The sequence below is a fragment of the Furipterus horrens genome, unplaced genomic scaffold (assembly GCF_987537825.1).
Source record: "Furipterus horrens unplaced genomic scaffold, mFurHor1.1.pri manual_scaffold_4, whole genome shotgun sequence".
In the NCBI taxonomy this organism is placed as follows: Eukaryota; Metazoa; Chordata; class Mammalia; order Chiroptera; family Furipteridae; genus Furipterus; species Furipterus horrens.
In genome coordinates this window covers 19361830-19387139 of record NW_028327174.1, presented here as the reverse complement: position 1 = coordinate 19387139, position 25310 = coordinate 19361830, and the positions used below count along the sequence as shown (strand labels likewise).

The 25310-nt window shown below is 38.4% G+C and overlaps 1 protein-coding gene across 3 annotated transcripts in view; it reads left to right on the top strand.

Moving 5' to 3' along the window:
• Nucleotides 1–25310, top strand: part of CFAP54 (cilia and flagella associated protein 54) — a 244906-nt gene that overhangs the window by 207887 nt on the left and 11709 nt on the right. For all 3 annotated transcript variants that reach the window (XM_090275372.1, XM_090275371.1, XM_090275370.1), the window contains 3 exons: nt 6866–6972; nt 9278–9419; nt 17233–17307. In XM_090275372.1, the coding sequence (XP_090131498.1) occupies nt 6866–6972; nt 9278–9419; nt 17233–17307 (324 nt within the window). The remainder of the gene's footprint in view (nt 1–6865; nt 6973–9277; nt 9420–17232; nt 17308–25310) is intronic.

The window sequence follows — 25310 nt, the reverse complement described above, 5'->3', positions numbered from 1 at the left end:
TTTAAAAATAGTATTGTCATCATCATTCAGTTAAAAATAGTTTTTAAATTTCTATAATTTCTTTGCTGACTCATGAACCATTTCAACATATATTTCTTAAATTCCAAAGTATACGGAGTTTTTCTAGTTATTGTTTGTATTTATTCCTATATTATGTTGCTCTGTGGTAATAAAAATGCTCTCTCTGATTAATATTTGTTGATACTTGCTTTTTCCTCCAGGAATGGCTTTTCTGTGTAAATATTCCATTTATCTTAAAAAGAATATTCACTCCTCAGTTGTTGAGGCAGCTGGTCATACTTGTTTTATAGGTCAGTTTGATTAGTCTTGTTCAGGTATTCTGTATTCTTGCTGATTTTTCTATTTCTATTGCCTTTTTATTTTTAAATCAGTTACTGAAAGAAGTGTGTTTAAATCTCTCATAGTGATTGTTGTCCACTTTTTGCTTGTAGTTCTGTCAGATTGTGCTCTGCATAATCTCAGGCTGTATTCTTAGGTACAGTTTGATTGGTAACTGTAGTCTCCTTGGTGAATTGAGAATTTCATCATTGGGAAGTGATTCATGGCCTTTTTGTAATAATGTTTTTTATTTCCTCTTAAAATTTGTTTTGTTTGATGTTATTAGAGGAAAATGGTTTTCTTATAGAGTTATTTTTAGTGTATCTTTTCTCAGCCTTTTACTTTCAACCCTTTTGTGTACTTGTGTTTTAATTTGGTTTTTTAATAAAAGGTGTGCATTGGATATGTTTAAATATAGTTTGACAAATACTGTATTCTGACTGAAGAATTTAATACATTTAATGTAAAAACTATAATATTTTTGTTTTAAATCTATAATGTTATTTTGTGTTTTTACTTGTCTCAGCTTTTCTATTTTCTTGTTTCCTTTCTTTTGCATTGATTTCTTTTTATCATTAATTTGTTTCTCTATCAGTTTTGAAATTATTTACTCTTTTTCTTTGCTCTTAGTGGCTACCCTCAGGATAACGTACATACTTTTCATAGTCTGAAGTTAATAAATATCTTTATTCCCCTAATGATTTATATGATATTACTGTACATTTTATTTTTTAACTCAGAATAATATTATTTTAAAGTTGTTTTATATGAGTTTCTTTCCTGTAGACTTTGCTACATACTCATTATTTGCTTAATTTTAAAAAACTTTTCCTTGCATTTTAGACATTCTGTCTAGGATCACTTTTTTTCTGTTGATATATATACTACATACTGTGGAATTTCCTTTGGTGGGGCTTTTCTGGAGGCAAAAACTCTCATTTTTTATTTGCCTTATCAATGTTGTAGTTTTTACATTTATTTGTGAAATACGTTTTTATGGAGTAGAGAATTCAAGATTGGAAATTATTTTATTTCAGTACATTGAAAACATCATCTACTCATTTACATTGTTGCTGTTGAGAGTCAAACTGTTATTGCTTGAAAAGTATTCCGACTTCCTTCACTGGTTGCTGTTGAGAGTTTCTCTTTGCCTCTGCACAATTTTACTGGGAATGGATTTCTTTTTGCTTATATTGCTTACATTAGTGTAATGGTGTAGAACACAGAGTGTCAAACTGCCTGGATTTGAATCATAGCTCTGCCACTTAGTAATTTTGTGAACTTCAGTATATTAGTTAACTTTGTCCTGTAGCATGGTTGTATTCATCTGTAATTAGAGATAATTGTGTAAACAAATACCTAACCTCAAAAAACAGTTGTATTTATTACCTCAAATTATTTTAAAATTGTTATGCTGTTTGAAAGTTTAACAACTTCAAATACTTATGTGGTACACTTGATAAACATGATTTAAAAACACCTTTTAGAGAGTAGCACCAATATCTCCTTATATCAATAAATTCTTTAGATGCCTACATGGTGCAGAAAAGAGTAAACTGTGCCCAACCAGCAAAATTAAAGTTTATAGCAAAATGAATTAAAAACAAACCTTTGTGTGCTTCAAATGCTGTTTACAACTTTGTATCACATATATAACAACTTATTTTAATATTTATCTCTATCTAACCATATATCATCTCTACCTATGCCCATACCATGGATACACATTTGCAACAGAGCCACCTGAGGGGCAGGAGCAGAGGGAGGCAGGTATTTGGGAGCAGTTCAGTAACAGTCCTGGACTCCTGGAGATTGAACCGTGATTCAGATTCTTGCAGAGTCTTCAAGAGGAGTCAAGCTTTTAAAAATGGAACAGTGGGTCACTATAGCCTTTTACAGAAGAACCTTCTACTCCAGAATTCCTTTCATTTCTGTGCTCTCTAAGAAGAGCCTCGGGCTTTTTCCCCTAAAATGTTAGCCGTAGAGTTTTGCCCTGGTAAGCATTTTTTGTTTGCTTTTTATGTCCTGCCTCGGTCTAGTCCTGCATTTCCCAGCTCTTGAGTGCTGTCCCCTCCAGCTGTGCCTCGGGCAGTTTGTGCGGGTCCTTTGGCTCCTGTGACTGGGGTCAGGTAGTGAGGCCTCCGGGGCTTGCCTCCCCTGCTCTCCAGCACCTTCTCCTGTCTAGCCCCTCATTCTGCCTCAGGCTGGCCACCCTGCCAACTCTTAGTCAATTCCATCTTTCTTTCTACTCATGCAAGGATAGAGACTTTCAGATATCACTCCCAGAAACATTTAAAGCTATTTCTCACCTTTTGGAAGTATATTCCTTTCCATCTTTCCAAGTCAAATTCTTGCCACATATTCCATATACATTTTGAACTAATAAATCTGCTTGAGGAATTTAGTGCAGTATTTTTCAAATTGTGCTTCCCATGTACTCCTGGGCCATGGAGTCAACACAGTGGGGGATGAGTGGTAATTTTTTTTTTGAAGAAATCAAGTACAAGACAAAATATCAGGATGTGTCACATACAGTAAGTGGAAATGTTTTCTGAAACTTTTGTTTCATGACAGGTATGTGAAAAAAAGAAAATTTCTTAGGTCACTCTTCAGCATAGGTCAGAATCTATTTCCTGGCTGGCAAGAGAACCAACAACCTGATAAAAGAATGTGTCCATTCAGAGGGGGCATGGAAAGAGGAAGATCATGTAGTTGGGAAACAGAATGTTTACCTAAGCAGCTAGTGTTTTTAAAAATAAGGCAGAAAGTATAAAATATAAAATTCACTTCACAGGGCCATAGAAATATCATAACCATATCCCTCTGGGGCAGGATGATCGGAGAAGTTAATGCTAAGACGTCATCTGTGGCTGATAATTAGAACAAGGTTTCATCCATCCACAATTAACATGGAAGCACGAACTGGTGTCAGACAGAGATTAGAAGCAGTGCACCAAGTAACAAATTCTGATTTAAACAGGTTGCTTGAGTGATTTTCTTAAGCTTCAATCGAAGACACAGAACACACAGCTTTTCCATTTCTCAGTTTTGGGATGTTTTTTTCTTCTTTGACAATTACTGTGTATGTGTCAGGTCATGATAAAAGATGTAGTTGCTGCCATAAATCTCAGTAAAAAAAAAAAAATCAGGAAACACTGGCTAGATCTTCTCAGTCTTAAGATGCTATCTTTTTTAGACGATAACACTGAAATTTGTTTGATGATTTAAATACATATTGTTATATTCAAGCATGCATCTACTCATTTTAATAGGCCTTTAGTATAGAGTTTCATGTTGAATAACTGGCTGAAGCTCATGAAACCCACAAGATAACAGCACCAGTGAGCACTTCTGTAGAGCTTATATTCCAGAAGTGTTCTGGAACACTTATATGCACTTGACTTACATTAACTTCACGAGGACCCTATGATGTATGTGCTATCATTAGACCCATTTTATAGAAAAGGAAACTGGGACACAGGTTGGAGAAATGCTAGTTGGCATGAAGTCAGGACTGGAGCAACCTGACTCCAAGTCTGCGTTCCTAAGCGTGCTGCTGTGTTGAGTCTTCAGATAATGGTGTTGGCTGCAGGCATTTCCAGCCTCTGGACAGGATAGAAATGAAAATTAATGTCTGACTGAGACTTTGAAGTTTCCAGGGACTTAGAGTGTCATTGGATAATGCTATAAGTTAGCATCATTTAATTCATCTTCTCAGTCCACTTTAGTTTCTCTACTACACTGAAGCAGAAATACCAGCACGAGAAAGAATTCTGGTGGCAGCAAAGTGGAAATGCTGGGACCAGGGATTTGGATATAAATTTTTAGATAATTCAGAGGGCTAAATACTCCATACCATCATACTTCAGAATTAAGTTTACAACTTGGAAAAGTTTAACTTCTTCATTGTGGGGGTAGAAATGACATTATCCCATTTGACCAAATTATCTTTAGTAGAACCACATTGTAAGCTCTTCACTAGAACTTTGTTACTAGCTAAACATCTTTTGAACAATTTCAGTATTTTCTGGAGACTTCTCTTTGTTCCACCCATGTCAAATTTCAGATATGAAAAAACAAAGCTAAGAGAACATAAACTTAGTTCAAAGCGCTCGTTTTACATATCATGAAGGCAAAGTCCTATATGGGTTTGAGCAATGCATGCCACAACTGATTAGTGGCAAAAATAGAAATGGGAACCTAAGTCTTCTAATTCTTAATATTGATTTCTTTATAATACACATGTAACTGAATTGCTTGCTAACTAAGCCAAAAATGCCCACAGGATGACACAGGCTAACTGCCAGTGTGTTTCAGACCCTAGGACAGGTCTAGATTAATGATTAGTTAGTACGTTCCATTCAGTCTTGACCAAAGGCCAGTATCATGACTACAGTCCCTAGAGATGCTAACAGGGTTGCAACAGATTGAAATTGACACAGTAGGTAAAAAGACCTGAAATGTCTGACAAAAGATCATGATTTTAAGACTTAGTTCCTTGTTGTTTTTTTTTTGAGGCATAAAATTGTGGTTGAAAATTATTTCCTCCCAACATGTGGGAAGCATCACTCCATTGTGTCTGGCAATCTGCATTGCTAATGAGAACTCTGACCCCATTCTGGCCTCTAGTCTTTGACTTTTTTTCCTCTGGAAACTCTGGGGATCTTCCCTCTGTCCCATGTTCTGGAGTTCCATGATGTGCCTTGGTGTGGGTCTTTCATCTCTTATGCTAGATACTTTTGTACCCTTTTCAATCTTGAAAGTATATTCTTCAGTTAATGGAGATGTTTTTCTTTGATTATTTTCTTCATCTCACTATCTCTGTACCTTCAAGAATTTCTGTTATTCGGATATTAAACCTATTAGTTTGAGTGTTTTCTTATTCTCCCATTAATGTTTTTAAATTTAGGTTTACTTTGTATTCTTCAAATCTTTTATTGATTGTTTAGTTGTTATGATTTTATTTTTTTAATTTTTAAGAGCTCTTTCTCATCTTTTGATTGTTCCGTGTTAATAGCACTGTGTTCTTGTTTCACAGATGCAATAGTGTCTTTCTTCTCTCTGAGGATATTATTATGGCTCCATTGAAGTTTTCTTCTGTTCTCTGTCTTGTCACTGATTCTCCAAGTTTCTTTCTTATGTTAGTTTTTGTTGCTGCCTTTCATTTTGTGTCTGGTGACCGTTGGCTGTCCATTTATGTTTGGACACACTAAGAAGCACATCCAGTCTGGCTTACTGACTTATAGGCCTTACTGTAGGGTAATTGCAGGAGCCAGCAGTTTCCTTGGAGGATGCTGAAATGTCAGTATCCATAGGTCTTTTCTCTTTGGTCAATTTCCTGTAGGAGGACTCTTTTAGACTTCTGTCTGGTTTCCTACATTCTGGGAGGAGGCTGGAGCTGGGTAAGGAGATATCTCTTGCTCAGAACACAGACTTTCACTGAATTCCAGTGTTTCAAGTTCAGCACTTCATCCTGTACCTAATGTTCCTGAGCATAACTATCTTCTGATTTAACCCCAGCAGAGAGAAAAATGGAAGAAGTTCAGCCAGCAGAGAGGGCACAAGGGAATGGGGGGAGTCTCCCAGTGGCATGGTCTCAGAGAAGGGATGGGGAGGAGGTTGTCTAAGATCCCCGATGCTTGTGGCTGGCAGCCCCTCCACAGTCAAGACACAGCCTTTTCTCTCTGTTGCGTCAGCTGGGCTCTTGCAAGTCCTTTCCCTCATTCAAAGTGTTAACGTGTCGTCTGCCTCTCCTCATCTCTTGTTCTGTCCTTGTGGATTTACGCCTTTAAAATAAAATCCCTTTACTCTTATATCACTCGATTTGTGAGGAAGCAGAGATAAAAGCATGCACTTAACTAGTCAATTTTGTCTGGCAGCTTCAGGCCTCAACTTTCTTATAACTACAATGAGGGGCACAGAGCAGATCATCTCTAAGGGTCCCTGAACCTCGAATTCTATGAATCCATGACTATGAATAGATGCTATATCATGTAGGCCTGATGTTGAGAATTGTCAGAATTCAAACAACATGGAAACTGTTAGCGCCTTAGTCATTAGGAGAAGTTTCAACTTAGAGGTGGGGACTGTTATTGAATAAATGGAATAGGAAGGAAGGGAATAGCATAAATGAATACAGAGAAGCAGCCATGACTACTATGGGAAAAGGGCAATTTGAGAAGTAACAAGAAACCAAGTTAGACATTCACCAGGTGTATATTTAGAGCTTGTTGCAGAGGGCTTTCAAAGGCTGAAATTTAAACTTACCTGCAGTAAGAAATGTCACTCCTCCAGGATAATGTCATATGGGTACCAAATAACATTTCTTTTCATCGCACAACTTTTGCACAATTCCTGTTCATATCATTTCCTCTTAAAGTGGATTGAACCAAAAGCCCTCATTTTTCTCTTTCAAAAGAAAACTTTTTAAAGTTTAATGATATTATTTTGAGAAGTGGTACGCATTTCTGGAAGCAAAGGGGAAATCTCGATGCCACATTTTATATGCCTTTTAATTTTCTTATAGGTTTTATTGCTGTATGCATATAACTTGAAGCCCCTAAAGATTTCAGATGCTAACTACACCAATCACAGCAGTGCATGTGTTGGCTCTTTCTGGGTCCCACTGAACAGGCAAGTAAAGGCGGATCACCCACAGCTCTCGCTTTCACTGTTGGTATTGTCCTAAGAACAAGCCGTTCAGTAATATCCAAGGTAAACCCCCAGGAGAATTTTTAGAAGACACCTTTAGGAAAAAGTTTTCCTTTTAGAGGAGTATGACATTGTAGTGGCTAAGAGCGCAGATGCTGACTCCAGCCTGCTTTGGTTCCAATGCCAGTTGTGCCCATTAACTTCCTTAACCTGTCTCTGCCTCAGTTTCTTCTTCAGTAAAATGGGAATAATAATAGTAATAATAGTCCTTAAGGTGGTGGGAGGAACAGTTGCTGGTACTTAATGAAGATTATGGAGAGTATAGGATGTTGCCTATACTACAGTTTACCTAACATTGGGTGTATTTAAAAAGTGACTTAAAGTGGCTCTGAATTGCATTGCAGAACTAAGCCCAGATGCCACCATAATCGCTTGTCTTACCCTTTCCTCTTTACCTAATCTATTTGACATTGTTCCCTAGGTTTCTTTCCCCCTTTGCTATCAAATAGGGCATATCCCTCACCTGTGCTCATGTATGGTTTCTCTTGTATCCTACTTGACATTAGCAAGCTCCTTGGTTTTCATTTCTTTAATTGCTTAGGTTAATTAGTTTTTATTCCATCGTCTGTTGCTCTAGGACCCCCGCCTTCATTTTGTCGCTGGTAAAATGGAAATAATCCCTGTTCTGCCCACCTTAGGGTCACTGTTAGGATCAAGCCAGACAAAGTACGCACATGCTTTGAAAGGTCACATCTCATTACTGACTCCCGTGTCTGTCAGTGTCAGCTCATTGTCCTGCTAGGCGCCCAGTAGGTGCTTGACAAACAGAGACTTGGTGCTGCTCCGGAGAGCGCTCTTCATGCTCCATGATTTTCATTTCAAAGGACTCTTTTTTGGCCTTGGAAAAAAAAAAGAATAAAACAAAAGATGTTTCAAGAGCTACTTTCAAATACTGGACAAATTTTCTCTTTTTTTTAGTGAAATGGCAGGAAACCTAGACACAGGTCACATACCAACAAAGCTAAGCAACAAAACTAGAAAATTATACACTTGCCTTTACATTCAGAAACCTGGAAAAAAAATTTTTTTTCAGACTCACATGATGGAAAGGATTATAATTTCTGCAGAGAAGAAGGTAATCAGACTGACAGGATTCTTTTTTATTCCAAAATGTTCTTTATTATGGTGTGTTCAAGACCAATGGTAGGGTTATTAAAGTTAGGGACATGCCCCTGTCACGGAGGCCATCACGGAGGAGGGTGTCTGACAACCTTTCATCTTATCTGCCCCTTGGTGGCATGGTGAAAATGGACTATTTCTCCCACCCAGCGAGGCATTACCTGTGCTTTTATGAGGGTCAAGACGAGGTCAGTTTGTGGAGAAGTGCTCTTGGGGATCATCCTTTGGAAGGCAAAATAAAAAGATACTGTGGAAAGTTAGAGAACCGAAATTCCTGAATAAAATTTTTCCTGAGCCAATTTGCTTTTTGGGGGTCATTTCGGGTTTTTTTCCATAAAGTATTCCCGCCTTCCCTGGACAGAGACACTTACTCCGCTGCACATATAGGCACACACGTACGCTGTGCCTGTATCGTCGTCACTGAGCGCCATGCACACGGCTGTTTGCCTTCTTCAGCTGTTCCAAGGCTTTTCCGTCTTCTGACTCCACTCACCAGTTACTTCTGCCTTCAGAGCATCCACTGGTCACTGGCCCGGGGCTCTGGAAGCTTTCCATCTGTAACATAGTGGCCACTGGGTCCTCTGCCCTCCCCCCGGCTTTTGCTTTTCCCTCCGTCTGGATTTTTCTCCGTATGCTTTTCTCCCCACGTGTTACACCTCAGGGTTGTGGGCTCATTGATTGTATTTTTTTAGAGCCTTGGCTAACTTGTCATAATTCGATGATAAGCCAGAGACGATCATAGCATGGCATTAAGGTTTCCTCAGTAGTAAATCTGTCATTGTCTGGAGTTTCTTTACCCAGGTAGATCTTTATTTTCTTTATTTTCATCTTAAGCAATATCTTGGATATGTATATGTTTTTCTTCATGCCATTGCCAGTTCATAATTATATATCTGTCTTCTGAGTGTATAACTAGTTCATATACATTATGCAAGTTAGAATTGTGTTTCTTGAATGAAGGGATAATTGAATGAATTATGTTTAGGAATACCAGAAACTAAGTGTTAAATAACTAAGGACTTACTTTACACATGTTATTGATTCTTGGAATAAATGAATACCTGTCTTAACTTTTCAAATAAAATACATATATATTTGTTATTTTTAGAGTTACTTCAATTCATGAGAAACTGTCTAATCTTACACAAATAGCTGAAATATCATTGCCAGCAACTCCTGAAGTTACTCCAGATGAAAGTGTATCTGAAATACAAGAAATGGAAGAGAGATCAATTGATAAAGAGATGGAAGTAAGTTACGAAACAATGGAAAATTACATTGCTGCTGCAAGATGAATGTTATTATACCTCATTCTTTAAATTATTTTTTACTTCATTAGAGCAGAACTATGTGACTCCACTTGAACTCTGTGATTCTTCTGTGCCCTGTTTTCTCTATGTAGAGTATCAGATGTGACCCTTTTGAACACATAAGTAGTGCTTCTTTGAAGCTCTTCTAAGCATACCAATTTTAAGAATCTTATGGCAAATGAAAATAAAACTAATCTAAGGAAATCATTCAGACATAACTGTGAATCTGAAGAAACAATGTTCTGTAACTTTATAACATTACTTTTAATTTCTCGCTCTAAGTTTATTATTTGAGCATTTTTATTACCCAAGTAATATGTGAAGAAAAACTAGAAAGTAAAGGCAAGCATCTATCTTTCAGACTTTTCTATGCATATGCTTTTCCGAATAAACAAAGGCATTATCCTTGCAGTGTGTTATTGATGTGATCACAGAGTTCACACAGTGGAGTGGTTTTTATGATGACTGATGTTAGTATTTTGGAGGAGTGTGTTGTTTCCCTTCTATTCGTCCTGAGCTCTAAACCCGTTGAGAAATGGGATGAAGGAAATGGATACATGGAGACCAAAATGTCAGCATCGTTACTAATAAAGCTGATTAGCAAACATGGCTTAAGGTCTGTGGCCAAATGAGCTTGTTAATATTTTACCCGTGAATTAACCAGGCTTACCGACCCAGTCACACAGTCATCTAGCACACCTGGGACCATAGATGCCCCCAGTCTCCTCCAGCCCCGTGCCAGGCTTAGTGCACTGAGGAGCAGAGGATAATAGTCCTGCAAGCAGGGTGCCTCCAAAAATATAAACAAAGATTACCCAGAGAGGGGCTAAGCCTAGCATAGTCTGTTGCTTTTCTCAAACTCACCAGTCAGATAAGTCACTCCACATTCCTGGCAGTGAATTAGTGATGGATCCAGAAACAGGTGAAAGTGTCCCTCCTTCAGGAGTGGAGTGAAAATTCCTTACCTTATATAGAAATAGAGGAGCAGAGAATACGTGTTCTTTCCTAATTACTTACTCTGTGAATTCCCATTTGTACATTAATCCAGTTTCTTGAGATATATATATATATATATATATATATATATATATATATATATATATATATATTCTGCAGTTACTGTGGTCATTAAAAAAAAATCAAATGGCTGTACAACATTTACACTGAAAGGAGACATTCTTCTGCCCAACTTCTACTGAATGAATTCCAGCCACTGGGTCTTATCCCTGATTTTCTTCTCTGAAATCTCTTAGGATCTTCTTTTTTATTTTTAGTCTGCTGTAGCTTTTTCTTATTCACTTTCTGCTAGGTTAATATTCAATTGGTTACCAATAACAATAATCTTAAAGAATATTATTGGTACAGCTCATTTTGTTTTCTTGTTTTCCTCATCTCTGCACTTACTATGTGGAAGTGTAAAAGTTGGCAAATCTCCTGCTTTTCAGAATATACTTGTTTGCATCTGGCATTTTTTCAGTGTGAATTTACCAGTAGTAGAGTGAGTGCGTTTTTCATTATTGTGAAAACGACAAGCCCAGTGGTGAGAGGATTCATCCGGCACGAACAGTTAGCCTTTGCAAAATGCAACTTTCCAGAATTTATGTCTCCTGTGCTCTGTGCATGCATTTGTTATAGAACTGATGTCTTAGAATTTTAGTTGCACATCCTTTCCAGTGTCCTCAAATGTTACAACATGAATTACTGGGCATTTAATGATATTAATGACATACTGAGTACTGACAATACATCTCCCAATAGATCAGCTATCTCAGACTCATGGCATTTCGTATATAGTGTGTATAATTCTTTTTCAGCTCTCATTTCATTTTTGCTCTTCTTTTGTAGATCACTAACAATCACAATTTTTCAGTTACAGACCCAGCTTATCAGATTGCTGTCTTTGAGCCATGGTCTAGAATATTATTTGCTGAAGTCATCATTGACTCTATTCATTACTATGTAGGTTAAATATAGAAAATGATTATTTACCCCTGCAGTTGTCTTTTCAGCTTAGATTGTCTAAGACAGGAGAGTGAGCATCTGAAAGAGTAAGGATTCTAGGCTGTGCTCTGCCACTTGGCTTTATGGGACGAAAGACCTTTCCTGAGACTAATTTTACCCTCGTTTCTAAAAATGATCCTTTTGCCCTGGCTGGTATGGCTCAGCTGGTTGGAATGTTGTCCCATAGACCGAAAGGTCATGGGTCCAATTCCTGGTCAGGACACATACTTAGGTTGTGGGTTTGATCCCCAGTTCGGGTGGGTATGTGAAGGCAATAGTCAATGTTTCTCTCTCACATTGATGGTTCTTTCTCCTTTCCTTCCACCCTCCCTCCATTGCTCTCTCTCTAAAAGCAATGAAAAAATGTGCTCCAGTGAGGAGAAAAATAAAATGATCCTTTCATTCATATACTGCTCTGAGCGGCAGAGATGAGCCACTTGGTTGGAAGGAGAGTCATCAGAATTTCCCTGGGCGTCAGATGTAGGTATCAGATTGATCACAATGAGCCTAGTACCTGAGCCAAGAGGTTGACTATGCATACAAACAAAGTAGGAATAAATGGTGGCTGGGGAGCGGGGGCAGAGGGAGAAATCCAGAGGATCAGCCTTGTCTTAACCAAGGTTTGTGGCTTGCCTTCATGTCCTGAGGATGGGACATGTGAGTGGGTCAGTCCTTGGACAGAACAAACTTAATTTATTGTATTATCCAACTTAGAAAATGTTTCTTCAGCTTTAAGTAGGGCATTTTTTGGATGTGTTTTAGTTCTGTTAGTTTTTTATAAGACAGAATGTCATCAAATGTAAGAAAAACTAGTATTTGTTTAGGTGAATCGGCAAACTAGTTAGTTTATAATGTGTGAAAGTTGAGAAATGGAAGGGACATACAAAGTTTTATTTTTTTCCAGTATATTAACCAGCACTTAAGGGAAAAACAAAACAAAACAAAACAACCAGCTAGATTTTGGGCTATAACAAATAAATCCCATTGACTAAATCTGCCGGTTCGTTGTCATGACAACCTTCACTGGGAGCTAATTAGAAGTTAACTAGGACACTTGAAGAGATCAATTCTGGTGGAGAATTGGACAGGATTTCATAATCTCTATAATCTAATATATTAATATCTATCACAGTATAGATTTTTGGTGGGTTATTAAATATAAGGGTCCAGAAAATGTGCTTTTGGTTGATATGGGGAGTAGCAAATCTTGTTCTCTTTCTCATTTCTTTCCCTTTTTTTCTTTCCTCCCCAAATCTCTATGGTCTGGAATAAGCCAAGAACTTCATAAAACAGTAATTTAAGATGAATTGGGAGGGCTACAGAACAGGTGTTTCAATCACTTCTGGCTAGAAAACCTTGTATGTCCTTCTTCAGAAATGAACAACACCAGCTCAAAATGACCTAGTTGTTTTAACCTGTCATTCACAGCTTTATGGGTATCTTCAGAATACATCAGGTACTTTAAAGCATATGAAATATGCAAACTATCCTGATTTTAAGACAAAAACATCTCTTTGGAATGATAACATACTAATACAAAAAGCTTAAAATACATTTACCAAATCACCCAAGGCTAGCTCAGCAAACATATGGGATGCCTGGCTTGTATAAGGCAATTAAAATGGGTATGTTGTCCAATTATCCCAGGTATCAAAGTACTATCGAAACATAGAACAAAATAAAATAGGACATGAGCATCAATTAACAAATTATTTTTGAGAAGCAATTATTTGCAAAAATTTTCCAGGCTTGGGGAGATAAGGACATACAGAAATCAGTACAATTAGGTCCGTGTCATGGAGGAGCTTCATTATTGTGTGAGAATGGCTAGGAACCCAGATGTCACTCATAATGAGCCAGCTGCCTGGTGGCCCTCTTTTAGCAAGCAAAGTGTGGCATTTAAAGAAACATCAATCTGATGTTCAAAATCATTGAAGACAACCTAAATCTTTATGAAGTCTCTCATAAGAACATTCAAGAGTGAATCCTTTCAGAATACACTGCAAAACTTCTTTATAAAGTCTTATTTTCCTCAACTATCTTGCTCTCAATATCTCTCTGACATCCACAGCTGGTCTTCAACATCTGTCTCATTTGACTCTACCTCCTAAAACTTTCCCTCCAACTCAGTCTGTGAGGAGTGTTTTATTTCCTCTCCCCTTCCTGCTCTGGCTCAGCTCTTTATTATATAGTTCAACTTAGTGTCTCTGACTTCCAGTTTTCCTATTTTCCCCATTATCTGGATTATACTCTATTCAAAAGGATAAGGTTGTGGAATCCTTCCCTCTCAATGGTGGGGCTGTGGATGCCAGCTATTCTAATTTATTATTTTTTTAGATCTTATTCATATTGATGTTGGGAGGGGGCTGGGGGTGTGGGAAGAGAGAGGGTGGGGAGGGGAAGAGACAGAGAGAGTTGAGCTAGACTTTGTATTTGCTTAAATTGCTCAGACAGTACTTTATAACTTTCATAAACTGAAAGGTCATTTTCTTTTGCACCCCAAAATACCTTGTGTCCTTACCACATTGTTTCAGCAATTATCTGTTTATGTGTCTCTTCCTCTCTCTTGAATTTGTATTCCTATGCTCAGTGGTCTTATTTATCATTTTATCTCCAATATCTTGACCAGTAAATGAATAATTAGTGCCTTGTCAATACTTGCCTGTGAAACTTCTATGTGGAGACTTGTGGAGCACACTCGTTCCTGACTGAGGGGACAGCAAGAGATGAGATGTGAAGTCACAGAACTGAATGTCATGTTCAGGGGACAATGAGCCACTGCTGTGGCAAGAGTACAGGGTTAATGGGGTGGGAGATGGGGCTGAAGAGATGGGTGGCACTGAGTGCTTCCTCCTCTGTGGCCTCACACAGCGCTGGAACCCTGTGTCCTATTCCTCCCACCTGACCAAGAACTTCTCAAGGATTCTCTTTCTGTCTTGTTCTCCTCCTGTTACCACTCCTTGGCACATAGGATGCATGCAATAGATGCTGAATGAGTAAATGGCGAATGAGCATTGTTCTGCAGGAAAGAGTCATGGAAAAGCAGGACAGGGCATGTGTGGGGGTAGGAGCAGGTAAGGCAGGATCTGGAAGGGCATCTCGTGATCCACGCTCCTTTTACTAAGATAACCCTGATGGTATGTGGAGGAGGGATGAGAGAAATAAGAACTGGGAGGATGAAAAGCAATTTAGGAAGCTTTTCCCATACAACAGGTGAAAGATTGTGAGGATTTCAATTAAGTCAAAGAATTGGCTTTATTATGTTTGAAGCAACTCGGAAGTCCATCCCTCGTAGAATCAAGATGCTCCTTGTTAAAGGAGAAACGGCAGGGATTGAGCCAGGGCCATTCTGTGTCCTCCCAGGCTCTTTGTCAACCACAGCTGTCCTCCGCCACCTCTCTGATGGGGACAGATGAGCTCGGTGCTTTCCGTCTCCATTTCTGTGGTGGCCGGATCTTGTGAGGTCTCTCACAGCCCAACATCGAGTCAGCCCGTCTGTGATTTACCTCAGATAATGCCAAAGAAACTGCATGTTGTCGATGTGAAATTTCTGTCTGATAAATGTTGAAATGAGAAATGAAAGGCATTTATCAGGTAACTTTGCTGTTCATCTGTTACGTGAAATGATTACTGATACTGTTTTTGCTTGGTAGGTCTCCATGAAATCCTGACCATCACCCATTATGGATGTTATTGAAACCTTTTATATAGAAAGAAAATATACTTTAACTAGTCCTAATAACTCAATTGGAAATATGGGAAGATAGACAATGAGAGGAGTATAGGAGTGGATATGTGTTCTCTGTTTAATAAAATGAACCAGGAGCCTGGGAAGTTCATCAGAGGAAACTGGTATTCCCTGCTCAGTGCTGGGGATCCTGCCGGCCCCCCTCCCTTTTTGGTCCCATTGAAGCTGCCCTGCATTAAACTATGATCACTTCCTGCCCGAGCAGTTTGATTTATCTTTCTCTTGTCTCCTTCAGTCCCGTTCACCATTTTTGTGTGTATGAGTGTGTATGAGGACATTTATGTTCACCTTTTAAGTTCACAATGAAGTCTCACTTCTTGGTTGGAACACTCCAGTGCACCTTTAAACTGTGGCCAGAATTATCTTTTCAAAGCACCTAATCATCATTCCCTCGATACCGTGCCTCTCAATTTCTTATCCACCAAAATTCAAATTCCTGGGTATTACCTGTCCTGGTATATTTCTCACCACGCTCACTGCTGTGCTTCCTGTACCAGCCCACAGTGAAAACCGTATCAGATCCCTGTGTGCCCTGAATCCTTTTGTCTTTATTCTGTGCCAGTTGAAATCGACTCGATCAGTCTCTGTTCATATGACCCCTTCTCCAAGAAGTCTTCCCTGAACATCATGCTTATATTTACTCCCTCCCACCTCCAGGCTCCTATAACATGTCATAACAATGACCACATTCTCCTTGGTATTTTATTTAGTTGTCTATATGTATGGTAAATTTTTTTCAGTTATTGTAAACTTTGGGAGGATAAGGCCTGTTTTTTCATCTTTGTGTTCCACAGGACTTAATAGAATGCCTTAAATGTATTTGTTAAATTGTATTAAATTAGCTATAGCTTTGGAACTCTAAAATTTGATCTTTTCCAGGTTTATGCATTTATTAAAACTTGGTCATAACATGGTTTGGGGCTGCAAGTTCGATATTTTGCTTTTTTATTTTCAGGTTTCAACCAGTACAGGGTCAGTTATAATGTAAGAATTACTGTACCTTAATCAGTTTAATATTTCTGAATACTATTACATGTATATATTAATACTACCGTAAAAGCAAATTGTTGCTTCCTTCAGGGATAGATACTGGCAATGACAGTGTTAGAGTTATAACTCCTTTAATTGTAAGTAAAGAAAATCTACCTATACTAGCTCAGGTGAAAAGGTTTGGTGGGAGGCAGAATTTGCAGGGTCCGGTAAGTGAGGGCTGGAAACAACACACACTGGACCTCACAGGAAATGGACTGGAGAGTCAGGAGCCAGGACTGTGCTCAATTGCACCTGGGGCGTAAGTGCTCACTCACCTGTTTCTTCCTCTTAATCATATTACATGGGGTCCAATGGCTGCCTTCTCTAACTCCAAAACGACCTCTTGGCTCACACGGCCAGAACTAACTACAGCTTTCTTTTGTTGTCCTTCCTTATGTGAAATTACAATGATAGAGAATCTGGCCGATTCAGCCCTGCCTATGGGTAGATCCCTCATGGGTCAGATGTGTACACAAAACATAGCTCTGTCCATACAGTAGTGACTGTGGCAGGGTCGTCAACAACAGACAACATGCGATAGTGACTCACTTCTTATTCATTTACTCTTTCCATTTCTTTCCCAATTCCCAACCATTATTCTCTGCTTAAACCCATTCCTGGACTCTTCTTCCAGGACTCTCTTCTAAGAAGAAAAGTTATTTTTCAAAGTCTCATTATAGTGTTAATTACTTTCTTATTCTTCTGAAACATGAATTTTTACAGTGAATGTGCAAGGAAACAATCCTAAAAATATATTCTTCTTAATTAAATTTTATATTTTGTGGTTATCTTGTACTTTTCAAATAACCCTAATTACTTAAGGAATTCTGATCTCTGAGTTTCTCTAAGTCTCAACTTGAAAATTGGAGTTAGGTGATGATACAAGGAAACACAAAGGAAATAAATAGTTTATGATGAAAATATCTAATATTTTACCAGTAAGATCAACCTATATTGTTTTCTTATTTCTAGAACATGATTATTGAATGTTGCTCTGAAATAATAAGTCTGTTTTTGACTGATGGAGAGACATCATCACTATCTGAGGTATGTATCTGTTTTAAAACTATGTTTGACTCACTCACAAGTATTGTTGCTATAGAAATGGAAAATACCTATTATGAAAGTATCAGGGGCCTAACCCTACTTAATTAATGTGAAGGAGTGATAAATATGAATTTATAAAAGCATGTTATTTTGTTTAAAAACATTCTTTGTTTAAAAATCAACTAGTACAGAAAATTATGAAGAGAATAATGTTAAAGTCATTGCAAATCTATCTCAGAGAATAGCCACTATTAACATTTTGGGGAATAGCTCAAATGTTTTTCATGTATATATAAACTTTAGAGTTTTCATGTCAGTGGGATCCTACTGTATATGCATGCTGTGTCTTGCTTTTTCTCATTCAATAATAATGGTATGGACATGTTCTTTTTGTGAAAAGCCTACCTTGTGTTTAATGCCTGCATAATAGTCTCTTTTATGTATTTGTTGTGTCAGGCTTTATTTATATAACCAGATTTTATTCATAGATCTTAAGGGTAAAATATACATATTTCACCTTTCTGCATTATATTCTTAGAGTTAATTCTCAGGAATAAGGTTTTGGAGTAAAAAGTATGTATAAATTTTTATTGTGATAAGATATACATAATCTAAAGTTTACAATTTTAACCACTTTTATGAGTATACTTTAATGATGTTGAGTACATTCACAGTGCTGTTCAACCATCACCACCATCCATCTCTAGAAATTTTTCATCATCCCTAATAGATACTTCATGCCCATTAAATAATAAATCTCTGTTCTTGCCTCCCCCGACTCTTGGTAATTTCTACTTTGCACCTCTAGTCTACTCTTTGCCTATTCTGCATAACTTACATAAATGGAGTCTTATAATATCGGCCCTTTTGTGGCTGGTTTGTGTAATTTAGAACATGTTTTCAGAGTTCATCCATGTTGTAGCATGTATTAGTCCTTTGCTCCTTTTTTTAAGGCTGAATTATATTTCATTGTATGGATATACCACATTTGTTTATTCACTCTGTGGCTGGACATTTAAGTTGTTTACACCTTTAGGCTATTGTAAATAGTGCTTCTATAAACATGGGGATATAAGTCACTGTTTGAGTCTCCTTTTTCAATTCTTTCTGGTAAGTGTGTAAGTGAAATTGCTGAAATGTATGGTAATTCTATATTTAGCTTTTTGCTGAACCCGCAAACTATCTTCTTCAGAAGCTGAACCATTGTATATTCCCACAGGTAATGCTCCAATGTTTTAGTTTCTTCACATCCTCACCAACACTTGATATTTTCCTTTCTTTTTTTTTTTTTTTTTTTTGGATGATCACCATTGTAATGAGTATAAAATGGTATCTCATTATGATTTTGATTTACATATTCCTAATGACAGATTTAGTTAGACATCTTGTCATGTATTTATTTGCTATTTGTATATCCTCTTTAGAGAAATGTCTGCTCAATCCTTTGCCTGTTTTTAAATTGGCATATACATTGTAGTGTATAATTGCAAATGGCTCTCCAGAATGTTGCACCCATTTTCTTGCCCATCAGTGGTAGATGAGAGGGCCATGTTACCTACATGTTCATCTACCCACGTTTTTCTTCTCCTAGTTCCCCTCTTTTTCTCACTTCCCTTTCTTCTCCTTCTCCTTCTCCTCTGCCTCCTTCTCTTCTTCTAACCATTGGAGGTCTAACAAGTGAAAAATGACATACAGTATTCCCTCACTTATCGCAGGTATTACGTTCTAGACCACCCCCCCCGCCCCCGCGATGGGTGAAAATCCGTGAAGTAGGAACCTTACATTTATTTTAGTATTTATATATATTTTAAGGCTTTATAAACCCTTCCGACACACTTATAAACCATTCCCAATCCCTTATTAACCTTTTCCACACTTTTATAAACACTACTTATATTCTTAAACATATTCTACACTCTTAAACCTACATAACTTTAACAACATACGTATTCAGTACCACAAAATCCCATGATATAGTGAAAAATCTGCGATAAATAATTAAATATAATATTTTAAAAAACCCCGCGATACAGTGAGGCCGAAATAAGTGAACCGCGATATGGAGAGGGACTACTGTATTTCACTTTAAAATATTTTAAGTGCTAATAAGGTCAAATGTAGTTCATGTGTTTGTTGGCAATCTGTATTTCTCCTTTTGTTTCTCATTAATTTGGTCAATCAACAAATATTTAGCTGTCTGTGCATCAGGAACTTCTTTCTAGGCCCTGGAGAGCAAACTCTGAATAAGCCACAAGGACTCCACTGCTTGGAGCTATCATTTTTTTGTGAAGAAAATAGTAAACAAATCAATAAACTAGATAATATAAGGTTTTATTAAGTGCTATGAAGGAAAAAAAGGTGATACATGAGAGCAGAGGTAAGCAAACTGAAGCTTATGAACTACATCTGGCCCATTGCCTATTTTGTAAGTAAAGTTTTATTAGAACACAGCCATGCTCATTCATTTACTTACAGTTTATAGTTGCTCTGGAGCCACAAGAGCAGAGTTGGGTAGTTTTGACAGAGACCATATGCTCACAAAGCCTATATTATTTCCTGTGAGGCCCTTTTCAAAAAAACTTGATGATATCTGTTATAGAAAGTAACCAGGAACAGTGTGACAAATTAGACAGGGTCGTAAGGGAAGACCCCTCTTAGGAGATGACATTTAAAGTGAGACCTGAAATATTGCACGGTATTCCTCCTTCTATATTATTAGTTTCTTATGGGGGTGGGTGTAGGGAATGGGCAATGCTATCTTCATCTTTGAATTCTTACAGTGATCTCTGAGTTGTATTAATTAGTTACTGGTTCTTAACTGAACTGAATCCTTTAGTTTTAAACAACTGAAACTTAATATTTGCTTTTAAAAAATTTATTTAGCCATTCATGTTTTTTCTGATTTTTTAAATGAGGAACTCAAGGTTTTAGTATGGAAATACATAGATTTACTGTGGCAGGCCATTGATAGTAAAATCAGACTTAAACCTAATTTTGTACAAACTGTAATTAAAAACAGGTCACAGTAAAAGGACACATGATTTTTAGTATTAATGGATTTTGGCTTTTGACAGACCAGGCTTGAAATCCCTGCCTTGCATCTTATTAGTTGTGTGACCTTAGGCAAGTTTTCTCAAATAAAAAATAGGGTAATAATCCCAACTTCTCACAGTTGTGAGTACTAAAGCAAGTAAGATGTGTTGAGGACTTGGCATAGGGCCTAGTACAAATAAATGTTTAGTAAATATTAGCTATTTCTTCTTCTTCTTCATCATCATCATCATCATCATCATCATCATCATCATCCCTACCATGGTTCTGCCTTCCATGTGTGAATTCTTCATTCCCTAGTTAACTAATTTTAAATAGACTTTTAGGATCCAAATTTGTTTTGAAATACTAATAGACAAGGAGAGGAAAAGTGTTAAAGATGGAGAAAGAATCACTTTCTTGGCCTGTAAAATGAATCGTTGTTGAATCCTAGAGGAATTAGGTCGCTGTGCAGGAACCCAACATGAGACCCTCGTGGTGGTGAATCACTGGTCCAAGAGAGGGTGCCTCCCAACTGAACCTCATGCTAATGCTTCCACCCCGAAGTGCCGGGATGCAGTCAGGGCCTTAGGAGCTTGTTCTAAGAAATAAATTATTAGACAAAATTACATGCCTTAGTGTAGCTGTTTTTCATGACCGGGGTGAGATTTTGCTGTGTAATTTGGTTCCATACTGAACATACCCATTGCGATAGCTGTTGCCTGTTATTACCCCTTCCTAATTAACATAGATACTGCACACCCGGCTTGTGACAAGAAATTGAGAATAGCAAGGAGATGAAGGAAGGGGATGAGTGTTCCATACTAACCTTCTGTAAATGACTATCAGGTATAACTTCAGGTGAACCAATAATAAAGCTTTCCTTTCGTTGCCTTGCATTGGTTCAAATTATCGCAGTTTCCAAGTTGTCGGGTAGGATTCAAACAGGATGCTAAAAAATACTCTTTCTTTCTGTTCTTGCTGTGACTGATCATGGGAAGGACAGACTGTCCGTCGGTAATTATTGATTTCCAGCTGCATGAAGAACATTGGTGTAGATACTTTTGTTGCCTCAAAGGCAGTGTAGGTTCAAGTTCCTGCACTCAGCTAATTTTATATTTTCATATTGGTTCACACGATACAAATAAATTTACCTAATCGGTGTATGCATCCGTGTATGCGTGTGTATGCTGAACTGGCTAGAGTCTCACAGAATCAGTATGGAGAAGATGCCTAGGAGCAGATCCTTGTTTAAATAGGGAAGGTTAATCCAGGCCAAGTGATAAGACATGTTGTATAAGGAGGTTGCAAAGTAGTTTTTCTTGGCTGCATGAGTTCAATAGGATATATTTTTTAGTTCAAGATTTTTAGCTAGATTTAGCATAGTATCTGATGATAATGATAATAATGATAATACTCATTAAAATGGTTAGTACTAATAGTGGTAATAGTAATAATATTCATGGTTAATATTTGCTGAGCACATGGCATGTCCAGACACTGTTCAGTGTTTTATTATCCCATTTAACATTACAAGAATCCTATGAAGTTGGTTGTTACTGTTATCCTCATCTTAGAGGTGAGGAAACCAATGCTCAAGGAAGTTAGGCAGCATGCGTAAGGTCTTCCAGCTTATAAGTGGAGGGGACAGGAGTCAAATACAGTTCTGCTCAAAAATCCAGGCTCTTCATCTTTCACTAAATTATACCCAGTGCATGTTTTATTAGAATAGTGGGAGCAGGTGCTACAGGGAGTTGAAGAGTGAGAGGTGAGCAGGTGAGAGTGGGAAAGTGAAAGTTGCAAGTGTAGATGGATCTTTGAGGAGACCTGGGTAAGATGTCTAGAGACTAGAGATGCAGGGGCGAGGGAGGGTGTTAGGACAGGAATGGTGGGTGGTAAGGAAAAGGAGCTGGGGGGGCTGGAGATGGCCTGTCTGGAAGAGAGAAGGCCAAAGGATGGAACACGGCTTTCAGGGAGCGGCGAGGGGACAAAAAGACATTGACAGCACAAGTGAGGTAGCTGCCTGGAAGCAGAGGAAAGAAAGACATCTCTTTTCTCCAGTCTTGAGGTGGCAGATCGAGTGGGGGTGGTGGTGGTGTGAGTGTGTAAGGAAAGGGTGGGGGAAGCTGGGGCAGTTCACACCCAGTGGCTCTCATTTCTCAGTTAAGTGGAGGCAAGTTTATGTACCATTGGAGTCGGGTAGAGGGTGGAAGGGAAGGTCTTCTAAGAGAGCTAGGGAGATGACTATCTCGAATATTCGCCCTTGTTGAGTGTGATGGGCAAGAAAGCTGGCCAAGGACAAATAAAAGAATGAGGGCCACATGGAGATTTAGAAGTCATTATTGGTTGGGACAGTGGGCTACTTGGCTCGTGATTTTTCTCCAGCAACACTTGGCTTCCTGCACACAGGAGTGGGAAATGCCAATGAGGCAGAAGTGAGGGGAGAGCAGAGGCATGTGGCAGGTGAGAAGCTGACAGCCTGCAGGAGGCCCCGGTGGACCTGAGCAGCTCTGCATTTCTCTCAGGGTCAGTTCCAAAATGCCTCCTGTTTACTCTGAGAAAGCACCAGGGCAGCCTGACGTCTGCCTTTTTTTTTTTTTTTTTTTTTAAGCTCTAGTTAAACATAAAACAGTTTATGCAATGTTTTCTTTAAAAGATTTTGAATTTAACCTCAGAAAAGCTCCATAATGACAGTTAAGTTCTAATGGCTTACACTGCATTATTATCTACATGATTAATGTGCATTTCTTTTCACATGGCTAAATTTAGTGTCCCCATGGTCTCTTATTTTTGATTCTTAAATGTTCATTTTTGTATGTTTTTATGATCAGATATTGACATCGACCACATGCCGGTCACCAAAACAATCATTATCTTTGAGATGATTTCAGTAAGAAGTATGAAAAAGGTAAAAGAATAGCTGGAGGGAAACACAGAGTCACAGATGTTAGCATATCTTAGTTTGTTTAGTCATTTGTATCTTTAATTTTGTGTCTGTTGTATTGATCTTATCATATGACTACCTATGCCCTATGACCTTTTATGACCTTATGACCCCTGTCTATCAGCTGAAATTATTGCTCCACAGTGCTAGTATAGTAGTATCTTATCTTTTGCTAGATCATCATGTAAAAATGGGTAACAACACATCAAACCTGTGTTACCCTATCTCAGAGTCCTTCTTCCATCACTTTCAAATCCATGGTTTATATCTCTGTACTTAATAGCTTTTATCAAAATGTGTTACAATGATGTACTCCCATAATTGTCTCCATTGGCTGGGGCAGATAGGGGCTTACATAAAAAGATTGGGTCTTACTATATTTTTATTCTCAGTGATTTGCCCAGTGTTGGCCACTCCAAACCCCTGCTGAGGATAATTGTTTGTTGAAAAAATGAGTGTTCATTATACACCTTCCAGATATCCTGCTGAATTGCAGTTCTAGTCTAGATGTTGATAGTGCCTTTAGACTCATCAATGTCAGGCATTTGTATACTAAACCTTTGACAAGTGCTTCCTCTGTGCCAGCCATTGGACTAGGCATTGGGACACAGAAATAAAAGCCAGAGTCCATGCCTTCAAGGGGGCCTGCAGTTTAGTGGGGGAGACAGACAAATGCAGAAGCAATTACAATACAGTAGAGGCCTTGGGCCAAACACCGTTCCTCAGTAATAATATTAGTCAGTATTCTGATACTATCTTGACATAATTCTGAAGGTGAGAAAACTTCCTTTGATATGTTTTAAGGAGGATTCACCAGTTCCCTGTAAGGAATCAAGTTAGTAGAACTTCCTATGCGCTGTGGTTAGAAGTTTTAATTACTTTGGAAAGTGACGGGGGCAGTAGAGAATCCTTAGGTAGACATAAACATGATCAAAGGCACATTTGAAGGCATCTTTCTCCAACTAGGAAGACCTTTGGAAGACAAGGCAGAAAACAAAAGTTCTAGCTTTGGCAGTAGGCTCAGTGGTGAGGGCATGCTTCGTGGTTTCATTTATGGGGCTGAAGAGAATGGAACAAATCTCCAAATCCCTGGATACAAAAATAAATAAGGAGAAGAGTTCTGTAAAAGGTCAGCTTTGTTTACAAGTTGTAGCTGAGTGAAAGCATTGTGCAGGGTGCCCTGGAGGAAGAGGGAAAGAGACAGAATTCTTGTCTGCAGGAGGCTGATGGTCTAGAGAGGAGGAATGGGGTGGAAGCTTCATATGGAGAAGACAGTGGGTGTGATTTTACATGGATGTTCACGTGAAGATGGGGAGAAAGGTTGGCAGAGGTTAAAAGACCTGCCCAATATCACATAGATGGTGACTCTCACAGCCAAGACTGTCAGACTCTAGAGTCTGTGCTGTTTACTGTTAACTCTTGGCCATTCAAGTTGAGGGTCTGGATTGAGCACTATGTAGCTGAGGGGAGTCAGGGTTAGGGTTTGGGAAGTGGCACATGCGTTGGTTATTGGGTAGGCTTGAGAGCCAGATTGCTTGGCCCCAAATCCCAGCACAGCTCTGATATTTGCTAGGTTGTTTAACCTCAATGCTTCACTTTCCCTATCTATAAAATGGGACTAAAAATAGCACATACCCCATAGGTTTGTTGTGCAGATTCTATTAATCCATGTAAAATTCTTAGAAACAGTGCCTGGCACTTACTAAGCAGTTAGTTATTATTATCACCACCTAAGAGCTGAGTTCACTTGGAATGAGACCCTTGTAAGTAGGTTTGTTTCCCTGGGAGTGGCTGTAGCCAGAGCAGCAACAACATGCCTCTGAGCATGTTCCCGAAAGAGAGCCTGGGGTCATGCAAGTGCTAGGAATGGCTGCATGCTTTGCTTTTAGCCACATGCATTCCCATCGTTATCTGTTCCCGTTACTGTTGTTATATAACAAACACCCCAAACTTAGGGGCACAAAATCACCTCGTTTTTATTAGGCTTAAGGTTTCTGTGAGTCCCATATTTGGAAAGGGCGTAATGGGG